Source organism: Trematomus bernacchii, unplaced genomic scaffold, assembly GCF_902827165.1.
Source record: "Trematomus bernacchii unplaced genomic scaffold, fTreBer1.1, whole genome shotgun sequence".
Taxonomy (NCBI): Eukaryota; Metazoa; Chordata; class Actinopteri; order Perciformes; family Nototheniidae; genus Trematomus; species Trematomus bernacchii.
In genome coordinates this window covers 83,850-104,513 of record NW_022987760.1, presented here as the reverse complement: position 1 = coordinate 104,513, position 20,664 = coordinate 83,850, and the positions used below count along the sequence as shown (strand labels likewise).

At 39.7% G+C, this 20,664-nt stretch overlaps 1 protein-coding gene across 1 annotated transcript in view; it reads left to right on the top strand.

Annotated features, from left to right (window-relative positions):
* The window catches only part of phf21ab (PHD finger protein 21Ab), a 50,326-nt gene that overhangs the window by 12,709 nt on the left and 16,953 nt on the right, over positions 1 to 20,664 (top strand). Inside the window, 6 exon segments of the mRNA XM_034148313.1 lie at positions 4,025 to 4,114; positions 4,604 to 4,636; positions 4,904 to 4,969; positions 5,172 to 5,279; positions 17,876 to 18,073; positions 18,469 to 18,561. Coding sequence (XP_034004204.1) covers positions 4,025 to 4,114; positions 4,604 to 4,636; positions 4,904 to 4,969; positions 5,172 to 5,279; positions 17,876 to 18,073; positions 18,469 to 18,561 — 588 coding nt within the window.

The window sequence follows — 20,664 nt, the reverse complement described above, 5'->3', positions numbered from 1 at the left end:
GCTGTTAAGGTAAACTTAGATACATACTGTGTATATCATGTCTCTACTGGAGACGCTGTTAAGGTAAACTTAGATACATACTGTGTATATCATGTCTCTACTGGAGACGCTGTTAAGGTAAACTAAGATACATACTGTGTATATCATGTCTCTACTGGAGACGCTGTTAAGGTAAACTTAGATACACACTGTGTATATCATGTCTCTACTGGAGACGCTGTTAAGGTAAACTAAGATACATACTGTGTATATCATGTCTCTACTGGAGACGCTGTTAAGGTAAACTTAGATACATACTGTGTATATCATGTCTCTACTGGAGACGCTGTTAAGGTAAACTTAGATACATACTGTGTATATCATGTCTCTACTGGAGACGCTGTTAAGGTAAACTTAGATACATACTGTGTATATCATGTCTCTACTGGAGACGCTGTTAAGGTAAACTTAGATACATACTGTGTATATCATGTCTCTACTGGAGACGCTGTTAAGGTAAACTTAGATACATACTGTGTATATCATGTCTCTACTGGAGACGCTGTTAAGGTAAACTAAGATACACACTGTGTATATCATGTCTCTACTGGAGACGCTGTTAAGGTAAACTTAGATACATACTGTGTATATCATGTCTCTACTGGAGACGCTGTTAAGGTAAACTAAGATACACACTGTGTATATCATGTCTCTACTGGAGACGCTGTTAAGGTAAACTTAGATACATACTGTGTATATCATGTCTCTACTGGAGACGCTGTTAAGGTAAACTAAGATACACACTGTGTATATCATGTCTCTACTGGAGACGCTGTTAAGGTAAACTTAGATACATACTGTGTATATCATGTCTCTACTGGAGACGCTGTTAAGGTAAACTAAGATACATACTGTGTATATCATGTCTCTACTGGAGACGCCGTTAAGGTAAACTTAGATACATACTGTGTATATCATGTCTCTACTGGAGACGCCGTTAAGGTAAACTTAGATACATACTGTGTATATCATGTCTCTACTGGAGACGCCGTTAAGGTAAACTTAGATACATACTGTGTATATCATGTCTCTACTGGAGACGCTGTTAAGGTAAACTAAGATACATACTGTGTATATCATGTCTCTACTGGAGACGCTGTTAAGGTAAACTTAGATACATACTGTGTATATCATGTCTCTACTGGAGACGCTGTTAAGGTAAACTAAGATACATACTGTGTATATCATGTCTCTACTGGAGACGCTGTTAAGGTAAACTTAGATACATACTGTGTATATCATGTCTCTACTGGAGACGCTGTTAAGGTAAACTAAGATACACACTGTGTATATCATGTCTCTACTGGAGACGCCGTTAAGGTAAACTTAGATACACACTGTGTATATCATGTCTCTACTGGAGACGCTGTTAAGGTAAACTTAGATACACACTGTGTATATCATGTCTCTACTGGAGACGCCGTTAAGGTAAACTTAGATACATACTGTGTATATCATGTCTCTACTGGAGACGCTGTTAAGGTAAACTAAGATACATACTGTGTATATCATGTCTCTACTGGAGACGCTGTTAAGGTAAACTTAGATACACACTGTGTATATCATGTCTCTACTGGAGACGCTGTTAAGGTAAACTAAGATACATACTGTGTATATCATGTCTCTACTGGAGACGCTGTTAAGGTAAACTAAGATACATACTGTGTATATCATGTCTCTACTGGAGACGCTGTTAAGGTAAACTAAGATACACACTGTGTATATCATGTCTCTACTGGAGACGCTGTTAAGGTAAACTTAGATACATACTGTGTATATCATGTCTCTACTGGAGACGCTGTTAAGGTAAACTTAGATACACACTGTGTATATCATGTCTCTACTGGAGACGCTGTTAAGGTAAACTAAGATACATACTGTGTATATCATGTCTCTACTGGAGACGCTGTTAAGGTAAACTAAGATACATACTGTGTATATCATGTCTCTACTGGAGACGCTGTTAAGGTAAACTAAGATACACACTGTGTATATCATGTCTCTACTGGAGACGCTGTTAAGGTAAACTTAGATACACACTGTGTATATCATGTCTCTACTGGAGACGCTGTTAAGGTAAACTTAGATACATACTGTGTATATCATGTTTCTACTGGAGACGCTGTTAAGGTAAACTAAGATACACACTGTGTATATCATGTCTCTACTGGAGACGCTGTTAAGGTAAACTTAGATACATACTGTGTATATCATGTCTCTACTGGAGACGCTGTTAAGGTAAACTAAGATACACACTGTGTATATCATGTCTCTACTGGAGACGCTGTTAAGGTAAACTAAGATACATACTGTGTATATCATGTCTCTACTGGAGACGCTGTTAAGGTAAACTAAGATACATACTGTGTATATCATGTCTCTACTGGAGACGCTGTTAAGGTAAACTAAGATACATACTGTGTATATCATGTCTCTACTGGAGACGCTGTTAAGGTAAACTTAGATACACACTGTGTATATCATGTCTCTACTGGAGACGCTGTTAAGGTAAACTAAGATACATACTGTGTATATCATGTCTCTACTGGAGACGCTGTTAAGGTAAACTAAGATACACACTGTGTATATCATGTCTCTACTGGAGACGCTGTTAAGGTAAACTTAGATACATACTGTGTATATCATGTCTCTACTGGAGACGCTGTTAAGGTAAACTTAGATACACACTGTGTATATCATGTCTCTACTGGAGACGCTGTTAAGGTAAACTAAGATACATACTGTGTATATCATGTCTCTACTGGAGACGCTGTTAAGGTAAACTAAGATACATACTGTGTATATCATGTCTCTACTGGAGACGCTGTTAAGGTAAACTAAGATACACACTGTGTATATCATGTCTCTACTGGAGACGCTGTTAAGGTAAACTTAGATACACACTGTGTATATCATGTCTCTACTGGAGACGCTGTTAAGGTAAACTTAGATACATACTGTGTATATCATGTTTCTACTGGAGACGCTGTTAAGGTAAACTAAGATACACACTGTGTATATCATGTCTCTACTGGAGACGCTGTTAAGGTAACTTAGATACATACTGTGTATATCATGTCTCTACTGGAGACGCTGTTAAGGTAAACTAAGATACACACTGTGTATATCATGTCTCTACTGGAGACGCTGTTAAGGTAAACTAAGATACATACTGTGTATATCATGTCTCTACTGGAGACGCTGTTAAGGTAAACTAAGATACATACTGTGTATATCATGTCTCTACTGGAGACGCTGTTAAGGTAAACTAAGATACATACTGTGTATATCATGTCTCTACTGGAGACGCTGTTAAGGTAAACTAAGATACACACTGTGTATATCATGTCTCTACTGGAGACGCTGTTAAGGTAAACTTAGATACACACTGTGTATATCATGTCTCTACTGGAGACGCTGTTAAGGTAAACTTAGATACACACTGTGTATATCATGTCTCTACTGGAGACGCTGTTAAGGTAAACTTAGATACATACTGTGTATATCATGTCTCTACTGGAGACGCTGTTAAGGTAAACTTAGATACACACTGTGTATATCATGTCTCTACTGGAGACGCTGTTAAGGTAAACTAAGATACATACTGTGTATATCATGTCTCTACTGGAGACGCTGTTAAGGTAAACTTAGATACATACTGTGTATATCATGTCTCTACTGGAGACGCTGTTAAGGTAAACTAAGATACATACTGTGTATATCATGTCTCTACTGGAGACGCTGTTAAGGTAAACTTAGATACACACTGTGTATATCATGTCTCTACTGGAGACGCTGTTAAGGTAAACTAAGATACATACTGTGTATATCATGTCTCTACTGGAGCTCCTGTGACCTTGTTTGACCTTCAAGGTGAATTATGACTGTCAGCATCACACAGGAAGTCCTTATAGGGCCGTACCTCAGGCATGACGCGTGCATGTATAATGATTGTGTGTGTGTGTGCGTGTGTGTGTGCGTGCAGGCTGATCGATCAGCTGGCAGACTGACTGGATCTATGATGGAGCTGCAGACGCTACAGGAGGCTCTGAAGGTGGAGATCCAGATCCATCAGGTACACACCCGGAGCCCCGCCCTTCAGAAACAGAGCGAGGGAGAATGTGAATACGCACAGCAGTGGGCACTGAAACATGCCCATAGGCTACATTGGATAAATAACATAGGCGTTTAGTTAATAAAAGAGCACATGTTCAATGTGAAAAGTGACCGTAGATAGATTACTTCAGTTGCAATTTGGTGATATATATATATATATATATATATATATATATATATATTTAATAAAAAAAAAAAAAAAACACCTTGACTTTCAGGCAGGGCGCAGCGCCCCGTTGGCGATGCCCGTTGGGCGATGCCCGTTGGGCGATGCGCCCTGCCAACGGGGCGCATCGCCCCGCTAAGACAAGGGGAAACACTGCAGTAGCTGCTGAGCATCTGATGAGAACACCTCTTCATGTTAGTTCTGCCCTCTGGGTGCAGTTCCTCTGTGTGGCCAGCAGGTGTCACTGTGCTCTGTTCCTGACTGTCTCTCCTTCTTCTGCAGAAACTGGTGTCCCAGATGAAGCAGGACCCTCAGGTAAGACCCCCCCCATGTTACCCCCCCATGTTACCCCCCCATGTTACCCCCCCCATGTTACCCCCCCCATGTTACCCCCCCATGTTACCCCCCCCCCATGTTACCCCCCCATGTTACCCCCCCCCATGTTACCCCCCCCCCATGTTACCCCCCCATGTTACCCCCCCCCCCATGTTACCCCTCTAACGTGCTTGTTATTCTTTCAGTTATTTAAACTCATGAGAGAATCAGAGTTCAGAGCGTGACGTGTTTTTGACTCTCTTTCAGAACGCAGATCTGAAGAAGCAGCTCCACGAACTGCAGGCTAAAATCACAGCACTCAGCGAGAAGCAGGTACACACACACACGCACACACACACGCACACGCACACACGCACACGCACACACACACAGTCCTCTCAAAATTCAAAATGTTGAGAATGTTGAGATTTTTGGGATTACTTCACAGTTCAAGGCGTTGTCAGAAGACCTGATGATCTCCTCTCTTCTTCCTCCTCCTCCTCCTCTTCCTCTTTCTCCTCTTCCTCTCCTGCAGAAGAAGGTGGTGGAGCAGCTGAGGAAGGAGCTGATGAAGCAGGAGCCGGAGGGGAAGCTGTACCTCCAGACTCCTGCAGGAGGAGACGTGAAGCAGAGCCCTCAGCAGGTACACACACACACACACACACACACACACACACACACGCACACACACACACACACACACACACTAATAAAGGGATTCTGATTCTGAGCTTCAAAGAAACACACTTGCAACACCAAGCGTCTAAATCAGCACTCAACGAAAACATGCTAACGCTACATTAGCACATAAGTGGCGATAGCGATTTTTCCGACTTCACGCTATCTGCACAAAGCTGAGATTCCACAGATTCCATGGGTGTAAGTGTCATCACTGTGCGACCAGAAGTCACTGAGCTAGCAGCCAGGAGAGAGCAACACACAACTTCAGAGCCATAGCTATAAACTAGGGCTGTCAAGTTAACGCGTCAAAACAGAGCCTGCCCAGGTATATCTAAACAAGTACCCGCCTGCACAGTGGGGTAAGGCGGTCATTTTGCAGCTCGTGGTATAAAAATAGACTGGCTAGAATATGAATGTGAAAATAGTGCCATATTCTGCCTGTAGAAATGTTGGGTCAAAGATAATGCATCCAATAGCACAGATGCTTTCACCACGAATGGCTACTAAAAGATCTCACATCCCAAGCTCATCAACGAGCTGATGTTGCAGCTGAAATGTTCTCCAGGTCTCAAAGTCAACCTCGCATGATGATGTGATCCAGTTTTCAAGCACAGCAGATATTCTCTTCCCAGATTATATGATGGGACCAAGGTGATGATGTACTACATGGTTTTAATAATACTTTTGCCTTTCAATGTTTGCCATTTCAAACCATGAGCTGGTTCAAATCAAATTTGCCTTGATTTACAATATGTTCTCATTTGTTTTATCAGTACAGTTTAGAAGCTTTTGTGCTTTGCCATAGTCCACTTTGGACTATATGAACTATCTCAGGATTGCTCTTTGAACTTGAGATAGTTTATATAGTCCACTTTGGACTATATGAACTATCTCAGGATTGCTCTTTGAACTTGAGATAGTTCATATAGTCCACTTTGGACTATATGAACTATCTCAGGATTGCTCTTTTAACTTGAGATAGTTCATATAGTCCACTTTGGACTATATAAACTATCTCAGGATTGCTCTTTGAACTTGAGATAGTTCATATAGTCCACTTTGGACTATATGAACTATCTCAGGATTGCTCTTTGAACTTGAGATAGTTCATATAGTCCACTTTGGACTATATGAACTATCTCAGGATTGCTCTTTGAACTTGAGATAGTTCATATAGTCCACTTTGGACTATATGAACTATCTCAGGATTGCTCTTTGAACTTGAAATGTTCTCACTTGCTTGGTTTCAAAACATAACAAATGCCATAATCTGTTCATTGGGAACCATAACATCAAAGCTGTTTTTCATTGCTGTTGCCGGCCACCATTGCTCATGTAAACCTACTCCTGTAATCTCAGAGGCACCCCGAGTCAGTTTGTTCTGGAACCGGGCCTGTACACGGCCATATACTAAACACACTACAGAGTCCATTCTGTGTTCTGTTATTGTTTACTTCCTCTCTGTAGTTCATTCTGTGTTCCTGTTATTGTTTACTTCCTCTCTGTAGTTCATTCTGTGTTCCTGTTATTGTTTACTTCCTCTCTGTAGTTCATTCTGTGTTCCTGTTATTGTTTACTTCCTCTCTGTAGTTCATTCTGTGTTCCTGTTATTGTTTACTTCCTCTCTGTAGTTCATTCTGTGTTCCTGTTATTGTTTACTTCCTCTCTGTAGTTCATTCTGTGTTCCTGTTATTGTTTACTTCCTCTCTGTAGTTCATTCTGTTATTGTTTACTTCCTCTCTGTAGTTCATTCTCTTATTGTTTACTTCCTCTCTGTAGTTCATTCTCTTATTGTTTACTTCCTCTCTGTAGTTCATTTTGTGTTTCTGTTATTGTTTACTTCCTCTCTGTAGTTCATTCTGTGTTCTGTTATTGTTTACTTCCTCTCTGTAGTTCATTCTGTGTTCCTGTTATTGTTTACTTCCTCTCTGTAGTTCATTCTGTGTCCTGTTATTGTTTACTTCCTCTCTGTAGTTCATTCTGTGTTTCTGTTATTGTTTACTTCCTCTCTGTAGTTCATTCTGTGTTCCTGTTATTGTTTACTTCCTCTCTGTAGTTCATTCTGTGTTCTGTTATTGTTTACTTCCTCTCTGTAGTTCATTCTGTGTTCTGTTATTGTTTACTTCCTCTCTGTAGTTCATTCTGTGTTCCTGTTATTGTTTACTTCCTCTCTGTAGTTCATTCTGTTATTGTTTACTTCCTCTCTGTAGTTCATTCTGTGTTCCTGTTATTGTTTACTTCCTCTCTGTAGTTCATTCTGTGTTCCTGTTATTGTTTACTTCCTCTCTGTAGTTCATTCTGTGTTCCTGTTATTGTTTACTTCCTCTCTGTAGTTCATTCTGTGTTCCTGTTATTGTTTACTTCCTCTCTGTAGTTCATTCTGTTATTGTTTACTTCCTCTCTGTAGTTCATTCTCTTATTGTTTACTTCCTCTCTGTAGTTCATTTTGTGTTTCTGTTATTGTTTACTTCCTCTCTGTAGTTCATTCTGTGTTCCTGTTATTGTTTACTTCCTCTCTGTAGTTCATTCTGTGTTCTGTTATTGTTTACTTCCTCTCTGTAGTTCATTCTGTGTTCCTGTTATTGTTTACTTCCTCTCTGTAGTTCATTCTGTGTTCCTGTTATTGTTTACTTCCTCTCTGTAGTTCATTCTGTGTTCCTGTTATTGTTTACTTCCTCTCTGTAGTTCATTCTGTGTTCCTGTTATTGTTTACTTCCTCTCTGTAGTTCATTCAGTGTTCCTGTTATTGTTTACTTCCTCTCTGTAGTTCATTCCATGTTCCTGTTATTGTTTACTTCCTCTCTGTAGTTCATTCTGTGTTCTGTTATTGTTTACTTCCTCTCTGTAGTTCATTCTGTGTTCCTGTTATTGTTTACTTCCTCTCTGTAGTTCATTCTGTGTTCCTGTTATTGTTTACTTCCTCTCTGTAGTTCATTCTGTGTTCCTGTTATTGTTTACTTCCTCTCTGTAGTTCATTCAGTGTTCCTGTTATTGTTTACTTCCTCTCTGTAGTTCATTCCATGTTCCTGTTATTGTTTACTTCCTCTCTGTAGTTCATTCTGTGTTCCTGTTATTGTTTACTTCCTCTCTGTAGTTCATTCTGTGTTCTGTTATTGTTTACTTCCTCTCTGTAGTTCATTCTGTGTTCTGTTATTGTTTACTTCCTCTCTGTAGTTCATTCTGTGTTCCTGTTATTGTTTACTTCCTCTCTGTAGTTCATTCTGTGTTCTGTTATTGTTTACTTCCTCTCTGTAGTTCATTCTGTGTTCTGTTATTGTTTACTTCCTCTCTGTAGTTCATTCTGTGTTCCTGTTATTGTTTACTTCCTCTCTGTAGTTCATTCAGTGTTCCTGTTATTGTTTACTTCCTCTCTGTAGTTCATTCTGTGTTCCTGTTATTGTTTACTTCCTCTCTGTAGTTCATTCTGTGTTCCTGTTATTGTTTACTTCCTCTCTGTAGTTCATTCTGTGTCCTGTTATTGTTTACTTCCTCTCTGTAGTTCATTCTGTTATTGTTTACTTCCTCTCTGTAGTTCATTCTGTTATTGTTTACTTCCTCTCTGTAGTTCATTCTCTTATTGTTTACTTCCTCTCTGTAGTTCATTTTGTTATTGTTTACTTCCTCTCTGTAGTTCATTCTGTGTTCCTGTTATTGTTTACTTCCTCTCTGTAGTTCATTCTGTTATTGTTTACTTCCTCTCTGTAGTTCATTCTGTTATTGTTTACTTCCTCTCTGTAGTTCATTCTGTTATTGTTTACTTCCTCTCTGTAGTTCATTCAGTGTTCCTGTTATTGTTTACTTCCTCTCTGTAGTTCATTCTGTGTTCCTGTTATTGTTTACTTCCTCTCTGTAGTTCATTCTGTGTTCCTGTTATTGTTTACTTCCTCTCTGTAGTTCATTCTGTGTTCCTGTTATTGTTTACTTCCTCTCTGTAGTTCATTCAGTGTTCCTGTTATTGTTTACTTCCTCTCTGTAGTTCATTCTGTGTTCTGTTATTGTTTACTTCCTCTCTGTAGTTCATTCTGTGTTCCTGTTATTGTTTACTTCCTCTCTGTAGTTCATTCTGTGTTCCTGTTATTGTTTACTTCCTCTCTGTAGTTCATTCTGTGTCCTGTTATTGTTTACTTCCTCTCTGTAGTTCATTCTGTGTTCCTGTTATTGTTTACTTCCTCTCTGTAGTTCATTCTGTGTTCCTGTTATTGTTTACTTCCTCTCTGTAGTTCATTCTGTGTTCCTGTTATTGTTTACTTCCTCTCTGTAGTTCATTCTGTGTTCCTGTTATTGTTTACTTCCTCTCTGTAGTTCATTCTGTGTTCCTGTTATTGTTTACTTCCTCTCTGTAGTTCATTCTGTGTTCCTGTTATTGTTTACTTCCTCTCTGTAGTTCATTCTGTGTTCCTGTTATGTTTACTTCCCTCTGTAGTTCATTCTGTGTTCCTGTTATTGTTTACTTCCTCTCTGTAGTTCATTCTGTGTTCCTGTTATTGTTTACTTCCTCTCTGTAGTTCATTCTGTGTTCCTGTTATTGTTTACTTCCTCTCTGTAGTTCATTCTGTGTTCTGTTATTGTTTACTTCCTCTCTGTAGTTCATTCTGTGTTCTCTTATTGTTTACTTCCTCTCTGTAGTTCATTTTGTGTTCCTGTTATTGTTTACTTCCTCTCTGTAGTTCATTCAGTGTTCCTGTTATTGTTTACTTCCTCTCTGTAGTTCATTCTGTGTTCTGTTATTGTTTACTTCCTCTCTGTAGTTCATTCTGTGTCCTGTTATTGTTTACTTCCTCTCTGTAGTTCATTCTGTGTTCTGTTATTGTTTACTTCCTCTCTGTAGTTCATTCTGTGTTCCTGTTATTGTTTACTTCCTCTCTGTAGTTCATTCTGTGTTCTGTTATTGTTTACTTCCTCTCTGTAGTTCATTCTGTGTTCTGTTATTGTTTACTTCCTCTCTGTAGTTCATTCTGTGTTCCTGTTAGTGTTTACTTCCTCTCTGTAGTTCATTCTGTGTTCTGTTATTGTTTACTTCCTCTCTGTAGTTCATTCTGTGTTCCTGTTATTGTTTACTTCCTCTCTGTAGTTCATTCTGTGTTCTGTTATTGTTTACTTCCTCTCTGTAGTTCATTCTGTGTTCCTGTTATTGTTTACTTCCTCTCTGTAGTTCATTCTGTGTTCCTGTTATTGTTTACTTCCTCTCTGTAGTTCATTCAGTGTTCCTGTTATTGTTTACTTCCTCTCTGTAGTTCATTCTGTGTTCCTGTTATTGTTTACTTCCTCTCTGTAGTTCATTCTGTGTTCCTGTTATTGTTTACTTCCTCTCTGTAGTTCATTTTGTTATTGTTTACTTCCTCTCTGTAGTTCATTCTGTGTTCCTGTTATTGTTTACTTCCTCTCTGTAGTTCATTCTGTTATTGTTTACTTCCTCTCTGTAGTTCATTCTGTTATTGTTTACTTCCTCTCTGTAGTTCATTCAGTGTTCCTGTTATTGTTTACTTCCTCTCTGTAGTTCATTCTGTGTTCCTGTTATTGTTTACTTCCTCTCTGTAGTTCATTCAGTGTTCCTGTTATTGTTTACTTCCTCTCTGTAGTTCATTCTGTGTTCCTGTTATTGTTTACTTCCTCTCTGTAGTTCATTCAGTGTTCCTGTTATTGTTTACTTCCTCTCTGTAGTTCATTCTGTGTTCTGTTATTGTTTACTTCCTCTCTGTAGTTCATTCTGTGTTCTGTTATTGTTTACTTCCTCTCTGTAGTTCATTCTGTGTCCTGTTATTGTTTACTTCCTCTCTGTAGTTCATTCTGTTATTGTTTACTTCCTCTCTGTAGTTCATTCTGTGTTCTGTTATTGTTTACTTCCTCTCTGTAGTTCATTCTGTGTTCCTGTTATTGTTTACTTCCTCTCTGTAGTTCATTTTGTGTTCCTGTTATTGTTTACTTCCTCTCTGTAGTTCATTCTGTGTCCTGTTATTGTTTACTTCCTCTCTGTAGTTCATTCTGTGTCCTGTTATTGTTTACTTCCTCTCTGTAGTTCATTCTGTTATTGTTTACTTCCTCTCTGTAGTTCATTCTGTGTTCTGTTATTGTTTACTTCCTCTCTGTAGTTCATTTTGTGTTCCTGTTATTGTTTACTTCCTCTCTGTAGTTCATTCTGTGTCCTGTTATTGTTTACTTCCTCTCTGTAGTTCATTCTGTGTTCCTGTTATTGTTTACTTCCTCTCTGTAGTTCATTCTGTGTTCCTGTTATTGTTTACTTCCTCTCTGTAGTTCATTCTGTGTTCCTGTTATTGTTTACTTCCTCTCTGTAGTTCATTCTGTGTTCCTGTTATTGTTTACTTCCTCTCTGTAGTTCATTCTGTGTTCTGTTATTGTTTACTTCCTCTCTGTAGTTCATTCTGTGTTCTGTTATTGTTTACTTCCACTCTGTAGTTCATTCTGTGTTCTGTTATTGTTTACTTCCTCTCTGTAGTTCATTCTGTGTTCCTGTTATTGTTTACTTCCTCTCTGTAGTTCATTCTGTGTTCCTGTTATTGTTTACTTCCTCTCTGTAGTTCATTCTGTGTTCTGTTATTGTTTACTTCCTCTCTGTAGTTCATTCTGTGTTCCTGTTATTGTTTACTTCCTCTCTGTAGTTCATTCTGTGTTCCTGTTATTGTTTACTTCCTCTCTGTAGTTCATTCAGTGTTCCTGTTATTGTTTACTTCCTCTCTGTAGTTCATTCTGTGTTCCTGTTATTGTTTACTTCCTCTCTGTAGTTCATTCTGTGTTCCTGTTATTGTTTACTTCCTCTCTGTAGTCCATTCAGTGTTCTGTTATTGTTTACTTCCTCTCTGTAGTTCATTCAGTGTTCTGTTATTGTTTACTTCCTCTCTGTAGTTCATTCTGTGTTCCTGTTATTGTTTACTTCCTCTCTGTAGTTCATTCTGTGTTCTGTTATTGTTTACTTCCTCTCTGTAGTTCATTCTGTGTTCTGTTATTGTTTACTTCCTCTCTGTAGTTCATTCTGTGTTCCTGTTATTGTTTACTTCCTCTCTGTAGTTCATTCAGTGTTCCTGTTATTGTTTACTTCCTCTCTGTAGTTCATTCTGTGTTCTGTTATTGTTTACTTCCTCTCTGTAGTTCATTCTGTGTTCCTGTTATTGTTTACTTCCTCTCTGTAGTTCATTCTGTGTTCCTGTTATTGTTTACTTCCTCTCTGTAGTTCATTCTGTGTTCCTGTTATTGTTTTACTTCCTCTCTGTAGTTCATTCTGTGTTCCTGTTATTGTTTACTTCCTCTCTGTAGTTCATTCAGTGTTCCTGTTATTGTTTACTTCCTCTCTGTAGTTCATTCTGTGTTCTGTTATTGTTTACTTCCTCTCTGTAGTTCATTCTGTGTTCCTGTTATTGTTTACTTCCTCTCTGTAGTTCATTCTGTGTTCCTGTTATTGTTTACTTCCTCTCTGTAGTTCATTCTGTGTTCCTGTTATTGTTTACTTCCTCTCTGTAGTTCATTCTGTGTTCCTGTTATTGTTTACTTCCTCTCTGTAGTTCATTCAGTGTTCCTGTTATTGTTTACTTCCTCTCTGTAGTTCATTCTGTGTTCTGTTATTGTTTACTTCCTCTCTGTAGTTCATTCTGTGTTCCTGTTATTGTTTACTTCCTCTCTGTAGTTCATTCTGTGTTCCTGTTATTGTTTACTTCCTCTCTGTAGTTCATTCTGTGTTCCTGTTATTGTTTACTTCCTCTCTGTAGTTCATTCTGTGTTCCTGTTATTGTTTACTTCCTCTCTGTAGTTCATTCTGTGTTCCTGTTATTGTTTACTTCCTCTCTGTAGTTCATTCTGTGTTCCTGTTATTGTTTACTTCCTCTCTGTAGTTCATTCAGTGTTCCTGTTATTGTTTACTTCCTCTCTGTAGTTCATTCAGTGTTCCTGTTATTGTTTACTTCCTCTCTGTAGTTCATTCTGTGTTCCTGTTATTGTTTACTTCCTCTCTGTAGTTCATTCTGTGTTCTGTTATTGTTTACTTCCTCTCTGTAGTTCATTCTGTGTTCCTGTTATTGTTTACTTCCTCTCTGTAGTTCATTCTGTGTTCCTGTTATTGTTTACTTCCTCTCTGTAGTTCATTCTGTGTTCTGTTATTGTTTACTTCCTCTCTGTAGTTCATTCAGTGTTCCTGTTATTGTTTACTTCCTCTCTGTAGTTCATTCTGTGTTCCTGTTATTGTTTACTTCCTCTCTGTAGTTCATTCTGTGTTCCTGTTATTGTTTACTTCCTCTCTGTAGTTCATTCTGTGTTCCTGTTATTGTTTACTTCCTCTCTGTAGTTCATTCTGTGTTCCTGTTATTGTTTACTTCCTCTCTGTAGTTCATTCTGTGTTCCTGTTATTGTTTACTTCCTCTCTGTAGTTCATTCTGTGTTCCTGTTATTGTTTACTTCCTCTCTGTAGTTCATTCTGTGTTCCTGTTATTGTTTACTTCCTCTCTGTAGTTCATTCTGTGTTCCTGTTATTGTTTACTTCCTCTCTGTAGTTCATTCTGTGTTCCTGTTATTGTTTACTTCCTCTCTGTAGTTCATTCAGTGTTCCTGTTATTGTTTACTTCCTCTCTGTAGTTCATTCAGTGTTCCTGTTATTGTTTACTTCCTCTCTGTAGTTCATTCAGTGTTCCTGTTATTGTTTACTTCCTCTCTGTAGTTCATTCTGTGTTCCTGTTATTGTTTACTTCCTCTCTGTAGTTCATTCTGTTTCCTCTCTGTAGTTCATTCTGTGTTCCTGTTATTGTTTACTTCCTCTCTGTCTTCTTCTGGTGATTTATCTGACGTCCAGCGCTCCGTCTTTTAACCTCCTTTCTCTTTCTTGATCCTCCTTAGCAACCTTCATTATAGTCCTTGACAGCGGTCTGTACGGCTGGATTAACAACGTGTCACGTGTTCTGAATTGACCAATCAGAATCCAGTATTCAACTAAGCCGTGTAATAAAAGTTGTTAGTAGCCTTAATGGCCTACACAGTTGTTATGCTATACCACATCGCCCTTCACTGGATGTATAATGAGCTGCACTAAACTACATGTTAGCATTTAAAATACCTAGCCATTCTTTTGCAGTTATTTTGGTGAAAGTAACTCAAAAGTAATATAAAAGTAGTGTAACTCATTACATTTCAGAGACAGTAATATTGTAATGTAACTTATTACTTTAAAAAGACAGTAATAAGTAATATGTAATATATTACATTTTGGAAGTAACTTGCCCAACACTGGTCCCCGGTGTGTCAGGAGACTCACTAAGTGATGTCTTCTCTACATCACCATGTGTCCCCGGTGTGTCAGGAGACTCACTAAGTGATGTCTTCTCTACATCACCATGTGTCCCCGGTGTGTCAGGAGACTCACTAAGTGATGTCTTCTCTACATCACCATGTGTCCCCGGTGTGTCAGGAGACTCACAAAGTGATGTCTTCTCTACATCACCATGTGTCCCCGGTGTGTCAGGAGACTCTCAAAGTGATGTCTTCTCTACATCACCATGTGTCCCCGGTGTGTCAGGAGACTCTCAAAGTGATGTCTTCTCTACATCACCATGTGTCCCCGGTGTGTCAGGAGACTCACTAAGTGATGTCTTCTCTACATCACCATGTGTCCCCGGTGTGTCAGGAGACTCTCAAAGTGATGTCTTCTCTACATCACCATGTGTCCCCGGTGTGTCAGGAGACTCACAAAGTGATGTCTTCTCTACATCACCATGTGTCCCCGGTGTGTCAGGAGACTCACAAAGTGATGTCTTCTCTACATCACTATGTGTCCCCGGTGTGTCAGGAGACTCACTAAGTGATGTCTTCTCTACATCACCATGTGTCCCCGGTGTGTCAGGAGACTCACTAAGTGATGTCTTCTCTACATCACCATGTGTCCCCGGTGTGTCAGGAGACTCACTAAGTGATGTCTTCTCTACATCACCATGTGTTCCCGGTGTGTCAGGAGACTCACTAAGTGATGTCTTTTCCAATGTCGGGCCAATCAGAAACGTTGCCGTCAGAAACAATGAGATGTGTTCTGGAAGTAATATGGTCTGTGTTTACATTAGCTGATAATCCATAAGCATTAAAACTGCTTTTCCGTTTCCAGATGTCAAAGCTAGAGATAGGTTCACTCTGATGCAAAACTGCATGCGCGAAGCCCCCACCTTTTCTCTTCACAACGTGTGTGTGTGTGTGTGGGGGACTCCCCCTTCGATTCTATTGGCTCTAACGGTCAGAAAGAGGTGTCAACCATCAAAATCGAGCAAGGGGGGCCAGAGATATGGAAAATCCACCCAAATGACCTCAGAAGTGGTTTCTTTTTGCTAAACCTCTCTAAAAAGGTCAAATGTCACTTGTTTTGCATCAATCTTGATACAGGGTACTTATTATATGTTGTACTTTGGATTCCTAAAGCTTTTAGTCTACTAACCCATCATCCAAGGGTAGTTTTCACTATAAGTAAAAAATAATTTTTGGACGGACACTATAATTTACAGTTTTTTACTATGTAAAATCTGAATTTTCTTTAAAATAAAAAACATCTATATTGATTCTGACTGTTCTACATCCAACTCACAGGTTTATCATTACTTTGAGAAAAAAGATTATTAATTTAACCCTTTTAGAAGGGAAGATATGGTCATTTGTTCTGGGAATGTCATTTAGAGCCTGAGACCTGAGAAACAGGCTCAGGGCTTAACAGGTTAACTGACCCAGAATCAGCGTTTCTCTAACAGCTGGAACAGAGGGATATGAGGGATTTCTAAAATGGATGATCTGTTTGGTATTTTGAGCAAAACACTTCAGAGACATGTTTTTTATGTATTTTTATATATCTGAGACCCATAATATATGCCTAACAATAGTATAATAGGAGACCTTTAAGTCAAATGTTGTTGCCAATTAATTCCTTGTCATGAATTCTTAAATGTAATATAATGTTACCCCCAATCATCCTGTAAAAAAGACAATTGTAAAAAAATAAACTGAAGCCGGAGACGAGTGATATTTTTCAAAATGTTGAGATTTTCAGAAACATTTTTGAGATTTTCAGAAATAAATCTAAGGTCGCATTCACACCTTGTATAGTCCGGGTGTATCTAACCCTGGTGTGTTACCCCCTTGGTGCGGTTTGTTTGGGTCGGTGTGAACGCAGACCGAGACCTCTGAAGTGAACTAAACCAGCAGACTCTGGTCCGCCTAAAAGAGGTGGTCTCGGACCGCTTGCTAGTGAACTCTGGAGCGGTTCATCGCTGGTGTGAACGCAGTCCGCACCAAAACCATAGGAAGCGTAGTATTTACGAGTCACAAGAACGCGGATGTCTTCAAAGTCTTTAGCGAAAGAGTCTTTCAAGACATCCGCGGTTGTTTAGTTAAAGAGTGAAGCAGAATGAAGTGTTGAACAGTGTCGTGTAAAGTAAAAACGCTCCGTCAACTACATAAAAGTCAGAGCCACCTGTCGTCGGTGAAACGCCCTCCTGACTGCAGAACGGCTCATTATATGGGTTATCATGGTTTTTTTTATCGCACACTGTCTGATTATATAATCATATGCGCGTCCTGTAGAGTCTGTTGATCTCCAGATTAACAGCAGCATGAGAATAACCTGCTGAAAGTGCCGATGCTCCATGGCGGAGGCTCCGGTAGAAATTTCAGAAAAAAATCAGAATGTTGAGATTTTCAGAAAAAAATCAGAATGTTGAGATTTTTAGAAAAAAATCAGAATGTTGAGATTTTTAGGGAAAAATCAGAATGTTGAGATTTACAGAAAAAAATCAGAATGTTGAGATTTTTAGAAAAAAATCAGAATGTTGAGATTTTTAGGGAAAAATCAGAATGTTGAGATTTACAGAAAAAAATCAGAATGTTGAGATTTTTAGAAAAAAATCAGAATGTTGAGATTTTTAGAAAAAAATCAGAATGTTGAGATTTTTAGGAAAAAATCTGAATGTTGAGATTTTTAGAAAAAAATCAGAATGTTGAGATTTTTAGCAAAAAATCAGAATGTTGAGATTTTCGGGAAAAAGTTAAAATGTTGAGATTTTTGAGATTTTCAGAAAAAGTTAAAGGTGGGGTAGGTAAGTTTGAGAAACCGGCTCGAGATACACTTGTTATATTCCATGGAATGCTCTTAACATCCCGATAGCAATGAATATCTGAAGTGCTTTGACAAAAAAATCCATAAATAAATATCATCTGTGGAAGCCGTAGTACTGTAAAAAGCACGACCAATCATCTGAGCCGGCCCGGCTAAAATAACTGGATGGCCTACCTGCCTGTCAGCCTTCCATCTGTGCACAAACTTATCTCGTGCCCTCATTGGTCATGTGCGCGTTCGTGTGTGTTGGAGGAGGGGCTCTATAAGGAAGTGGCAGATTTGTTCCGGCTGTGTATTTTCAAATTATAGCGCACTCGAGCCGGTTTCTCAAAATTACCTACCCCACCTTTAAAATGTTGAGATTTTTGGGAAAAAAGTCAGAATGTTGATTTCTTTTGAAAAAAAGTCAACCGGTTGAGATTTTCAGAAAAGTCCAAAATGTTGATATTGTACTGACGGGTGTTGTCTGTGTTTAGACGCTGATGGTGACGCCGCTCCTCACCACTAAGACTCTACCTCTGGTTCTGAAGGCGCTGCCCCCCACTGTCGCCGTGGTAACTGCAGCCATCACCAAACCTGACCTGCAGAGCGTGCCCATCAACCTGCAGGTGGCCAGCAAGCTGACTAATCAGAGTGCAGAGCCTGTGAGGCTGGTGACCAAGAACGCCATGGTGGTAAGCCCCGCCCCCTCACCTCACCTTAGTGTTCACAGCTGTCAGGTTTATGATCTGCTGTCAGGGATGCGTCTTGTCGGTTTCAAACCCCGTTGAGATTTAACCACTTCCTCATCGAGGATATAAAGAGATGTTAACATCGCAGGAGAAATATCACGTCTACTGTCGCTCGGAAATACAATACGGCTGTTTATCAGCCCAGAGTTCAGAGGCTTTATCATCAGATACTCAGCAGCTACAGGGTAGATATGGTGAGGAACATCTGAAGCTCCTCCAACACAACATGAATATATATTAGACATACAACTATAAAAACAGGGTTTTAATCGAGCACAGATCCACCTCTCCATGGTGTTAATCGAGCACAGATCCACCTCTCGATGGTTTTGTCTCAGATGCAGGCCACCACCACCTCGGCCCAGCCAATCAAAGTTCCTCAGTTTGTCCCTCCTCCTAGACTGACGCCTCGACCCACCTATCAGCCACAGGTGCGTCCCTGTAAGCCCCGCCTCCCCCTAACCCGAGGCACAGCAAACACCATGCCTTACTCTGCGGCACTAAAACAGTGTTTGCTCTGCGCTGCCTCTACTCATCCTCTCCTTGTGCTTCTTATCATTTACTCCGACCTCAGGTTGTTTTAAGGTTGTGTGTGTGTGTGTGTGTGTGTGTGTGTGTGTGTGTGTGTGTGTGTGTGTGTGTGTGTGTGTGTGTGTGTGTGTGTGTGTGTGTGTGTGGTGTGTGTGTGTGTGTGTGTGTGTGTGTGTGTGTGTGTGTGTGTGTGTGTGTGTGTGTGTGTGTGTGTGTGTGTGTGTGTGTGTGTGTGTGTGTGTGTGTGTGTGGGTGGCGCTTCTTGGTGTTCCTGGCTGTCCGTGTGTTTTAACCCTTTCAGTGGAAACGTGTGAACTTTAGTGCTGGGTGACCTGCAGAGATACTGTGATACAACACTGCTAGGAGAACACTGCTAGGAGAACACTGCTAGGAGAACTTTAACACTGCTAGGAGAACACTGCTAGGAGAACACTGCTAGGAGAACTTTAACACTGCTAGGAGAACACTGCTAGGAGAACACTGCTAGGAGAACTTTAACACTGCTAGGAGAACACTGCTAGGAGAACTTTAACACTGCTAGGAGAACTTCAACACTGCTAGGAGAACACTGCTAGGAGAACACTGCTAGGAGAACTTCAACACTGCTAGGAGAACACTGCTAGGAGAACACTGCTAGGAGAACTTCAACACTGCTAGGAGAACACTGCTAGGAGAACACTGCTAGGAGAACTTCAACACTGCTATGAGAACACTGCTAGGAGAACTTCAACACTGCTAGGAGAACACTGCTAGGAGAACACTGCTAGGAGAACTTCAACACTGCTAGGAGAACACTGCTAGGAGAACACTGCTAGGAGAACTTTAACACTGCTAGGAGAACACTGCTAGGAGAACACTGCTAGGAGAACTTTAACACTGCTAGGAGAACACTGCTAGGAGAACACTGCTAGGAGAACTTCAACACTGCTATGAGAACACTGCTAGGAGAACTTTAACACTGCTAGGAGAACTTCAACACTGCTATGAGAACACTGCTAGGAGAACTTCAACACTGCTAGGAGAACTTAAACACTGCTAGGAGAACACTGCTAGGAGAACACTGCTAGGAGAACACTGCTAGGAGAACACTGCTAGGAGAACTTCAACACTGCAAAAATAACACAACGAGGGAGGAACAGTTATCAAGGGTGCTCACACTGACAGGGAAATAATGAGTCATTCACAAAAATAATCTTAATATTCTCTGGGATTAAAGCTAACTGAGAAAGACTCACACATTCAAGAGGAGCATCAGATTGTACGTCTGATAAAGACTCACTCATTCAAGAGGAGCATCAGATTGTACGTCTGATAAAGACTCACACATTCAAGAGGAGCATCAGATTGTACGTCTGATAAAGACTCACACATTCAAGAGGAGCATCAGATTGTACGTCTGATAAAGACTCACACATTCAAGAGGAGCATCAGATTGTACGTCTGATAAAGACTCACACATTCAAGAGGAGCATCAGATTGTACGTCTGATAAAGACTCACACATTCAAGAGGAGCATCAGATTGTACGTCTGATAAAGACTCACACATTCAAGAGGAGCATCAGATTGTACGTCTGATAAAGACTCAGAAGTGCTCTCGGATTAAAGTAAAACATTTAGGAGAACAAGTTTAACTTTAGAAAAGTACTAAATGCCTAACCCTAACGTATATATTGGTATATGTCTTAGCAATAGTGTAGGTACAAGTACGTCAAATTGGCGTTAGCATATGTGTTTGCATTAATATCAGCATCATTCATATTAGTGTTGTATTAGTTTAAGTAAAAATATGTAAAATTGGCGTCTGTATTAGCATTAGCCTTTGTTTTTAGCATGAGCATCAGCATCATTAATATTAGTTTTCTATTAGTACAAGTAAAGGTATCTATAATTGGCGTTGGTATAAACATTAGCCTTTATTTTTAGCATTAGCATTAGCCTTAGCATTAGCATCAGTCCCCCTCAGATCCTCAGTGACGTCACCCAGCAGTGTTCTTCTCACCTG